General features: G+C 44.2%; 1 protein-coding gene across 1 annotated transcript; it reads right to left on the bottom strand.

Annotated features, from left to right (window-relative positions):
* Nucleotides 1–2216: 2216 nt before the first annotated feature.
* ST8SIA3 (ST8 alpha-N-acetyl-neuraminide alpha-2,8-sialyltransferase 3) lies at nt 2217–10534 on the bottom strand. The gene is made up of 4 exons (XM_036823898.1): nt 10000–10534; nt 8474–8593; nt 5489–6046; nt 2217–2954 (listed from the first exon to the last, which is right to left on the bottom strand). Exons 1-4 carry the CDS (start codon nt 10176–10178, stop codon nt 2672–2674), a joined length of 1140 nt encoding a protein of 379 aa, XP_036679793.1. The 5' UTR covers nt 10179–10534; the 3' UTR covers nt 2217–2671.
* Between the last annotated feature and the right edge of the window lie 447 nt (nt 10535–10981).

Genomic DNA, 10981 nt, shown 5'->3' with positions numbered 1-10981 from the left:
CTTCAGAGTTTTTTTTAAAGAAAAGGGAAGTATGGTCTTTTTGGATCAGCTCCAGGAAGTCCTACCTGGAAACAGGGGTTGAGCCTGATCTCTAAGTTCTTCTAGTTCCGGGAGACAGGTCTGTTTCTTCAACATTTTGAGTTTTTTGAAAGTGATGGATGAAATGATGTTGGGAGATGGCAAAGTCCTCTCACTCTAGGTTAAAATGGAGCCAAGAGTGAAGTGAGATTTACAAAATCTCCCTAAACTTAAAAAAAAAAAAATCCCCAAACTTGCCATTCTGATGAGATCTAATTTAAATGGTCCACTAATAGAACAATTAACTGGTTTTAGGGATTGTGGTCTTTTGTTCTTTTAACCTTCCTGGTTCAAAGTGTCTACATATTTATATTTAGTGAAATCTAATGGGCACATTGGGATTAAAACTCCAGAGTCAGAAGCTGGCTCATATAATATTGGCATTAATATCACTTAGCTGTAACCAAATGAACTAAGTGCTTAGGAAGAGCCAACTAAACACTCCTGTCAGTTGTCCATCTCTCAGTGACCCTCATAGAGAACAGCATGAGAACTGTAGTACTTTCCTCTTTAAAGTGATAGGGAATAAGCATGTGGTTTCGGTGCCCATCAAATTATACCATTGAATTTTAAAATGTTTTTAATATCTCCCCTTCGAATTATTTCAAGTATCGAGCTGTTTTAGTGTTTCCCATTTCAAAACATCTATTCCTATTTTTTCCTGTCTGTTTGGATGATTGCCGTTCACACAACATTGTGAGACGTGTCACAATTGGTAACACGTTTGAACCTGTATGATTTTTCTTTCACTGGTTAGTACTGGATCTACGTAACCTGCTCTGATTAGCTTTCTGGAAAAAAATTAGAATAAAACAGCCCCCCTTTAGGACCAGGCAGAACATGAGCATAAGGACTGAGTCTTTCCTTACTGAATTTGGCTTGATTTTAGGCGTGATGATACCTTCTCAAGGAGGGGCAGTGAGCTGATTACTGAACTATAGTAATTATTTGAAACAGTATTTGTAACATGACAAGCAATCTAGATGAAGATTTCTGGAAAAGAACAAGCTTCCCCACCTAAATGTATTATAAATGTGCTTGACTGGCATTTGGAAAGAAGAAACTCTTATTAAAATTTAACATCAACTTGGCCAGGCTTTGGGCTGAACTGGAGGAACAAAGTGCTGCTCAGTGAAAAGCCAGGGACAGGAGTGATGTGATTTCTACTCCTAAGGCTGAAATGATGGAAAAGAGAACGGCTAGTGAATTCCTCTGCAGCAGGCCTATACATCTCCAATTCCAAGGGTTAATTTAGTACCAATCTTGCCACTACACCGTGGCTTTTCCTTTCGAAATGCTTAATTTGTAGGTGTATAGATCCAATTTCCGTGGCAAGAGGGAATATCTGGTGTCTACGATTGTCTTGAACTTCTGGAGCAGTGCTGACGGACACAGTGATACTCAAGATGACCTCGCCTCAGTGCTATTCACATGGGGACCTGGCCAGCCTCAGAGCATCTTCTCTGCTTTAACCCTGCTGGTTCTCAGAGGCCCTAATCATAGTTACAACACTTTAGGGGATACGGGAGCCATAACAACTTCTAAGTATTCTCCTTCCTCTTCTTCCTTTTTCCTATAAGTTCCAGGTTCTTAAGCTGACTCCTTGCCTCTATATTCTGAGAGAATTTCCAGCCCAGTGCTCGGGTTGGGACTGTGGGAGGAGGCACTAAACCCAGGCTGCAATGCCCTGCAGATGTGGCAACAAAATGATCTGCCATAACAGCCCTCACGCCAAGAGATGAGATGCCGCCCACAACCTAGGCTTTTTTCGTGGTAGTGAAAGAGGCACTGTATTATACACGTCTCGCCAGAGAGGAACCACGCTGCTGTAGAATGACTTCACGGACTAGTGAGAACTTCATAAGAGGCATTTCTTATAAAAGTAATCATAAGGGGATCCCCATCATGATTTGTTCAGTTTGTCATGAAATATCAAAGTTACCTAGAGCCTTGAACATATCAATTACAGATGCAAGACATACAAGCAAAGCTATTTCAATAGGATTCCTAGCAAAAATATTAAACTCCACGGTGGGGGGGGGGGGTGGGTCAGGGGAGTGGTTGGGGGGGTGGGTCAGGGGAGTGGTTGGGGGGGGTGGGGGGAGAGAGAGAGAGAGAGAGAGAGAGAGAGAGAGAGAGACAATATACGCAAGCCAGTCTTTTATGTTATCATTTTAAAGAGTCTGATCCCACCCAGGCAAAACTGAAATCCTGCTCAAATTGGCCAGAGGCCTCTGATTACGAGGACTGTATCTGAGCAAAGCTGCAGAAACTACAGCCCTAATCCTCATAAAAAATGGGAGGCAGTTTATTATTAAAATACAAACATGAAAATACTTCAGACCATTTCGTTAGCAGCATAGTTCCAGATGCAACATTCCCTTTATCAATCAAGTTTAAGTCAGGTGGCTTCCAAGCATCTGTCCTGCTAAGACCCTTAAAAGAGCAGCGCGAAAGGGGGAGAGAAGACATCTTTCCTTTTAAGTGGCAGACAATCCTTATAAGAAATTCTCTAGGGTTCTATCCTGTCGACTATTCAGTGTGAGTTGGGGCACTTTTAAATCAGCCATTTGGCACTTTCTGTTCGCAGTTCTTAGGCACAGCGTGACAGAGTCAGCTTGGCGAGCCCTTCCCCGTGCATTCGGTACAACAGCTGAAACTCAGCAGGCAGCTGGTGGGACTCCTGCCACTTGGTAGTAAATTTGGTTCCTTTTTTGTCATAGTAATGGTATGGAAGATCTTCCCTTGTGTTGGGGTCAAATCCAAAAGGCCAAAATCCATACAAGTGGATCTCTTCACATATTGCTGACGCAAGGGTGTACATAAGAATACCTGTGCTCAGCCGTTTGGGTGACAAATGTTTGTTTTTCCAGTACCTGTGGAACAATAAGTACAGGTGGATTCAGAGGCCAGTGTTGAAGGTTTTGGTCAGCTGGGTCACTGTGACTGGTTTGGGAAGTGAATTTATCCAGGTAACTTAACCAGTACTTGCTTTGAATCTGTCTTTTAGACCACAAAACACCTCAGGGCAGGACCGGCTACATAATTTGTGAGACCCCGTGCAAAATGAAAATGTGGGCCCTTACTTCAAAAATTATTGAGAATTTCAAGAGGGCAACAGCAGAGTATTAAACCAAGCGTCGGCCTTTCTAAGCGTGGGCTCGTGTGTTACTATAGAAGTCACACAGGTTTGAAGCCATCCCTGCTCTGGGTTGTCCTAAAGAGTGGTGTCTCTGACTCAGCGGTGATGCCGTAAAAGCCCGCCAGTGAGAATGACTGTGCTTCTCACACATAAAGGGCCCTTGGGCTGGGGAGGAGGTTGCTTAATCAAAGGGGGCCTCCTCTGTTACTTCCTTATCCAAACTTAGAGATGAAATCTGTCTTCTTGGGTTTGGAAAGATTGTAGAGCCTTATTTTTTTTCTACCCGCTCGTAAAAAAATCACATTCCCTCTTCCTTTGTCTTAACCAAATGCTCCCAAGCCCTTCTTTGGCGTGCCAGAACCTAAGAAAAGTATTTACACACTTTCTGAATTTTAAAAAAGGCTAAATTATGGTTGTTGTTCCTTCCATGTTTAGATAGTAATTTGAAGCCTTCCTACCTAAACTGCCAAATATCTGAGACTGCTGTGGAGTGTGTGTGTGTGTGTGTGTGTGTGTGTGTGCATGCACACACGTGTGCCTTTGTGACTGGCTGTGCAGGCAGAATCAAACTGTTCATGAATCAGGTTTCCATGGACTGTACTTCCTCCAAGTTTTCCCTGAACTAGCATGTTCAAGCCCGACCTGCTGAAAGGCTGGGGGCCAGGTGGGCCACACAGGCTGCTTCCTGAAGGTTCTGTCACATGCAGTTCCTGCTTCACTACCTGAAGGCTACACGTGGACATTTCCCTTCCAGGTGAAATTCAGAAGTTCAGTCTTTGTTTTAATATTCTTACCTAAGGAGTTAGAATGGCTTCTGATGTCTCTTTTAGTACAGCTGTACTTACATAGAGCAAGAGGGGAGCAAAACGATGAGGTCAAAAGACCACAGGGCAGGTTGGCAGGAGGCCTGGCTTCTAATTCTGGTTCTGCCCATTTTGGGCAGTGACGTTGGGTAAATAACTCATTCTTTGTACCTCAGTTAATGCATCTTTAAACTTAGGAGTTGGGTTATATTACCTCTTAAGAAGGTAACCATACATCCTGGGAAACTGGAACAGTCCCAGTTTTTGCCTATTGTCTTTGTTGTAATTCTTAATAGTGCCCTTTTTCTTTCAAAGAAAAGGTTCCAGTGTGGACTGTAAATTCTGGCATCACCCTACCTGTTAGATACATACCAGTTGATTACACGATAATTCCTCCTTATATGAGAGGTCAACTACACAGATCTTAAATTTGGAAGACTTTAGAGGACTACAGGTACACTACCATGTACCCATCTACCATGGGATAAAAATTTTACAATCCTTGTTTACCAGACCTCCTAGAACCCACTCTAACTTGCAGTAACATCTGGACAGTACGTTAGGACACTGGGGCTATTCTCATAGGGGAAATTAGAGTTGAGGCAATTTCCTCAGATTATTTAAAGAAAAAAATTCTGCAATTAATCTTGCTTTATAAAATGCCCTGCATTTTTACAAATGCCTGCTCCCAATTCTGGCTGCTTATTAGAATCAGCTGGGGAGTTATTAAGACATACCAAGTGCCTGAGCCTCTCTCCTCCCCCACCAGACAAATTACATTAGAATCTCTTGAATTAGAGCCCAGGCAAGAGTATTTTTTAAATCTCTCCAAGTGATTCTAAGGTACAGCCAGAGTTAAGACTCATCGGACTAGACGAAAATATTGCATCCTGGTTAATCTGTCTTTCAAATTACAAGGGATAACGATGAGCTGATAAAATACTTTTCACATGTTTTGGCACTCAAATCTCGAATTATAAAAGCAGATTATACAATTTTGATTTGTCTAGGTGGTTTTCTAATCTTGGACATCTAAAAAACACCCAAATATCAAATAAAAAGGAACATTTAAAGTCAATCGCATCTTTAAAAAAAGCAATTGATTTGTCCACTTTAGTCATTGGCATTATTGGGACACAGCTATCCATTAAAAGAAAATTATTGATTTGTGGTGATTTCCATGACTGCTTGTTAGGCTTACCACCAAGGAAGGGGACAGGGAATGGAGAGGAGAAGCTGATGAAACATCAGTCCCTCCATTTGACACTTGGTTACCAGCTGGGGTAGGAGACTGAACTTCTTACCTAGAATGATCCATTCATTCATTACAAAACATAAGCGTTCATTCTAAGGTACTAAGCTAACCGCAACAACTAACTAATCAGTTCGCTACCACCCCCAAGAGATTACAATATTGATTTGCCATCTGGTAGGGTATGAGTTAAAGGCAATAAAATATACACACCTGTTGACATGTTGCATTATATTTCCAGGCCAAGCCAGTTGGACCTTTAACTGACCTCTGTGTTCAACAAAAAAGTCAACTAGTGTCCTGGTAACAGTTGCTGAAGTGTGGAAAAAAAATGCAGGGATCCAAAGAATGGCCCCATCGAGCTTTTTTAAACTGAGAAAAAAGTTGTTACGGTCCTGAATGGTCAAAAGATTGTTGTAATATTTTTCCAGGATGCTGGGGTTGAAGGTGGTAAGGTTGGTTTTCCTTCCAACATCTCTTTGGAAAGCCTCCGTAGGGGCAAAATTGCAACGGAAAACAAAATCTGACTTATCTATTTGTTGTCCACACCGGCTCCCTGTCAGGATCCCACTATTTCCAACCACAGCACAAATATTATAATGCTTATTCACAATGGGTGACACATCTGGAAGCAGCGATCGGAAGTTATTGCTAATAGAGAAAACATATTTATGGCTGGAATAATCATAGTGCATCAGTTGTCCAATCCGAACACTATTCTTGGTCAAAGAAAAATTTTTTATTACATCGACATGCTGAAGAATTTCTTGCCTAAAATAAAAAGAAATTCATTAAATATATCCCATTCAAAAGAATTGATTTTCCATCTTATGTCTTATGCTATTTCATTTAGACAAGAACCGTAGGCACTGAACCCAAGAAAGATTATACATTCATAATTGAAGGAAGAACTGCTTCAGAATTTACAAACATGTGCTAGTCTCTCAAATTCTGGGTATAGTCCTTTGAAGCTTGTAAATGTTGTAATTTATGGTTTTTAGCTGCCAATTCTTTGGTTTTCTGCTCTACCTGAAAAGTGTATTTGATCAAGGGGGAGGCATAGGCCAAACTGTGTCAGAAAATACAGGGAGACAATTTACACAGGCCCCAAAGAGCTCACATTAATGCACAAACATTGGTGACTGAGAGTTTGTAACTAGGGACTACTTGTTTGCTATTGGACTGCAACGTTCAAGGAATATCAAACATCACTGGTGTCCAAATAAGAGCCAAACAGATATGAGTCAGTATGATACTATCTATTATTAAAATATGAAAATGGTAATTGCAGTGGGTGTAGTTGAATATTTAATAGAAATGAGATGATAATCTCATTAACGTCCTTTAAATAATGAAAAAGGAACATTTTTCTACTTGATTATATAGAAACCCATTTAAGTTAGAGAAACCTAATTCTTAGAAAAGGAAGCTATTGTAAATCCTGAAAATGTGTGTATATTCTAAGAATTCAGAGGATAAACAAGGCAAGGGTGATACTTAGCACTAATTTCTGGTTGCTTTCATGTTGAGCATTAAGTGTAATTAAGCGTATCCTCTTAAAGTCTCTGCTATTTAAAATATTTAAGAGAGACCGGTCATATGTTACTCTGCTAGTAGGTTCTTCAGTTCTAAGAAACCATATTGAACCTCCTGTGTCTTTTGCCTAAAAAAAATAGCAGGAATGAAACTAAATGCTTTGCATATCATCATTTTACCTGGAATCTTATTTTTTAAAAATTACTTCATTTGACAAAATACAGAGAAACATAAACTGAAAGCTTTAAGCCAGAACTTCCAAAGTTACTAACAGTGTTCATTACAGACTGTTACAAAGGTAAAGTAAGTTTAAAGTGATACGGGGAAAGTTAATTAAAGCTTACCTAAATGGATTAAAAGGAGGGATGTTTTGAGAAGGCAATATTGTTCTAACTGGTTATTTGGGTCACATGGCCTAGTGTGGGAAGAATATTTTTATTGAGTCAGAAACATGTTTGGGGAAAAGGTATACTGTATTCGACCCATGAAAATTTTCTGGGCTGTCTATAAAATTAATATTGGATTAAAACCACAAAAGTTAAAAAAAAACTTCAGAGTTTTAGAATTAATCAATTATTGTCATGGACTAACTTCTAATTAATGTTTAAAAAATTTTAATCATAATCATGTGACCGTGTGTCAACCTTTCATGTAAACATTTTCATGACACCATGGATAGCTACTGAATTTGTTTTAATTCCATCATTAGATTAAAATAAAAGAGTGCAATAACTAGAAATTCTATGACCAAAACACAACACCCTAAATAGAGTGGTAAAATAAGTATTCGTAAAATAAGTATTCATACCCCTAATGAATACACTAGATGGCTCACGTTCCATTTAGCAGCATAATAATCCCACCAAAGAGGAAGGAGAAATGACTTATCTGGGATTCCTAAGAGTTGACCAGGTATCACTGAGGAGAATAAATACGTTTGTATAAATCTCATCCTTCTTCCCCCACCTCCAAAACAAAACAAAACAAAACAAAACAAAACAAAAACCCACACACATAGCACAAAAACTCCTTCATGTATAAATGAAGCTGCTACAAGACAATTAAGAACAATGTTGGGTAGCTTTTGCAATATGTTAAAAGCTATAAAAGTTTAATGAGAAGAAACAGGTAAAAAACCAAAACCATAAAATACCTGCATATATTTGGGCCGAGATTTTCACTAGTAATTTGTTAGGGATGAAGTGTAGTGTCTTCTGTGTTTCAGTGGGACAATACTTTTTTACTTTATTTAAAAAATTTTTTTTCTAGTCGGGGAATGAAAATGCATTGGGTGGTATTTTTGTACTTAACTTTTTTTTTTTTTTTTTTTTTAAATAAATGGCTTTGGCAGTATTAGCCATAATGTTAACTATACATCATGGTGCTCAATTAAGCTCAAGTTAGGGAGAATACTGGAAATATCTTTTTTCCCTTCCATTCAAAGTGGTCTTTTTGATGTTTTCTTTTTATGAGAGAGCACTACATATTTAAATTAAAAAAGATTACTAATCAACCTTTGTTCAGTCAGGCCAAGAAGACAAGGCAAATACACCTCGGGTTGGGGGGGGGGGTAGATGTTTGTTGTTTTGTATTATTTCGTTTTGTTTTGTTTTTGAGCTCCAGAATTCAGAACACCTTTTGGATCTTTTCCCCCTATCCTACCTTTGATGTAAAAACGCTGTCCGATTAAATGTCCACTTAGGTCTGGCTTGGAGTTCATGAGTCAGAGAATGCGGAAAGGGCACAAAGGACGGATCTAGAAGCTTCAGCGCAAACTGTGACCTGGAGAGGAGTATGAGTACACAGACAAACGTGCTGGCCTCAGCTAGGGGAAGCCAAGGTAGCCATTAAAGTCCAGCCGGTTGGGAGCGGGGCGGGGATGGGGCGCGGCTGGAACACGTACTGGCTACGTCCCGCCCCAGAGCCCCTTCTCATCTGGTCCAGCTTCTGCTCCCCACACACACCCGGGAGGAAGGAAGAAAACGAGGGAAATCCGTCTCCATTGTCCATCCCTGCGGGTGCGGGAAAGACCATAAAATGGCCGTCTTGCGGAGAGCAGGGGCGGGAGCCCGGCGCTCTGCTGGAGACTGATGCGCGGAGAGGACCAGGGAGTCAGCACCGCGGACAGCGGCCGCACCACGGCTCGCCCTACCCGCGCCGCCCCCGCGGTCCGGCCGGATTGATTTTTGTAGAAAGGGCCGATGAACCGGAGACCCAGGGGGGAAGGCTGGGGGTGGCTCCGTCCTTAACCTCTTCCTTCCCGAGCCTAGGTCTGGTTTCACTCCCTGTCCCCTGACTGGGGACCCCCCTGGAGGCGGCTGGCCAACTCCACTCCTCTGCCCAGGTGGGGCTTCTCTAGGTTTCGCGTTCTGGCCTGGCTTGGACCACAGGGTGCACTCTGTATTTGCTACCCGCCCCTCAGAGGCTCTGCTGGGGGAGCTCCTAGGGGGGCACACTGGGGCAGAGGCTCTCGACGAGCTGCGCCAAGCTTCGCCCGGAGCCTTCTCAGTCCAGCCTTGCGCCCGTTGGTGACTTGGAGCTGGGGCGAGGGTAGGCGGCCCTTAGGAGGCTCGCTTCCCGCAGAGGGCGGGGGAATTGCAGAAATCCCGGAAAGGCGGGTGGGGGGGGGGCGATGGCGCGGTGTGCGGGGGAGGGAGGGAAGGATGGAGGTCGAATACCCCAGGGGCTTCAGGAGAACAGACCCGCGCATCATTTGATGGGGTGAAGGGTTGGGGAGAGGAAAGGAGGAGAGCGCAAGAGGAGTCCGGCGCCTGCGCCATTAAATCGCCCCGGACCTCCCGGAGCCCGGCCGTGGAGTCTGCGGACAAGGGCGCGGGGTAGGCACTCACCTAACGCATGTCCATCTCTCCATGCCCCTTCCCAAATACACACAAGGCCTCTCCCTCCACCATCATTCTCCTTAAACCCTCCCCCCCATTTTTGAAATGGGGGAAGGGATGCCGAAGAAGAATTCGAGAATGCAATCACATTGATTAGGACAACGGCTTTTAGGGGCTTTGGGTTAAAAAAAAAAGCACGGGAGGGGTGGTGGTGTAAGAATCAGAGAGAGGAATGGAAGGCCACGCAGTTTTCTTGCCCAAAGTGTATCGGAGAAGGCAAAACACCCCCCTCTGACCTCCCGCCCCCATAAACCAGATACCTGAGGGCGCTCAGAGGCCCGCACTCACCGGAATCCCGCGTGGAACATGTACATTCGGGGCGCCCCCGGGTTGGCATACTTGGGAGTGGTGAAGATGTTCTCCTTTTTCAGGGACACGTAGCTGATGAGCGATAAAATCAGCAGGGCGACGCTGAGCATAACCAGCCCCAGCACACTGGCGACCCGGGCCATTTTGCAATTTCTCATCCCGGGCTGCGCTGGGATCAGGAAAAGCGGGGAAAGCGGTCCATTGAGCGGCCAGCAGCTCGCTGGCGTGTCAGTGTGTGTGAGTGTGTGTGTGAGTGTTCGCGCGCGCGTGTCAGCGTATGTGCCGGGGGGGGGTGGGGAGGGGGACCGGGCAGGGGAGCCGCGGAGGGCCAGGGCGCAGGGGCGGGCAGGAGCCCCAGAGAGAAGCCAGGCCCCCAAGGCAGCGGCGAGCGGGCCAGGAGGCTGAGCAGGAAGATGGAGGGTCTGCGCGGCGGCGTGGCGATGTAGCTGCGCGCCGTGCGTCTCCGACCGCCGGCTCAGGCTCCCCAGCGCGTTTCCAGCGAGGCTGCCGTCTTCTCTGCCGCCTGCAAGATAAATGTGATTGGAATAACGTTACAGTTCGATCTAAGCACAGGATTTAATTAATGAACTCTAATCTCCCAAATAACCGGGGGAGGGGCGGAAGAGGGAGGGATGAAGGGGAGGTGGCAGAGGGAGGGGAATTGAGGCTGGAAGGCTGCAACCCACGTCAATGGCCTTCCCAGCTGAGGGTGCGGGCCAGGAGGTGGCTCTGGCCAGACAGACGCCCAAACTTAGTTCAGTGGACAATTCATTACTTTATGAGTTAATCCTGGAATATAGAGATAAATAACTGGGGTTGCTGCCCTGGAGGAGACACAACAGCTGGGTGCTTATGAGATGCAGGGAGAGTGGTTTTAGGAGTGGAGATTTAAGAGCTTCTCTCCTCACCACAGAGCACAGCCCCGGGCCCCACGGATCAGCACCTGCCCCAGCACCCCAGC

Source organism: Balaenoptera musculus, chromosome 14 (assembly GCF_009873245.2).
Source record: "Balaenoptera musculus isolate JJ_BM4_2016_0621 chromosome 14, mBalMus1.pri.v3, whole genome shotgun sequence".
In the NCBI taxonomy this organism is placed as follows: domain Eukaryota; kingdom Metazoa; phylum Chordata; class Mammalia; order Artiodactyla; family Balaenopteridae; genus Balaenoptera; species Balaenoptera musculus.
Note: the sequence above shows the minus strand (reverse complement) of the source record. Positions and strands in the feature narration are given on the sequence as shown.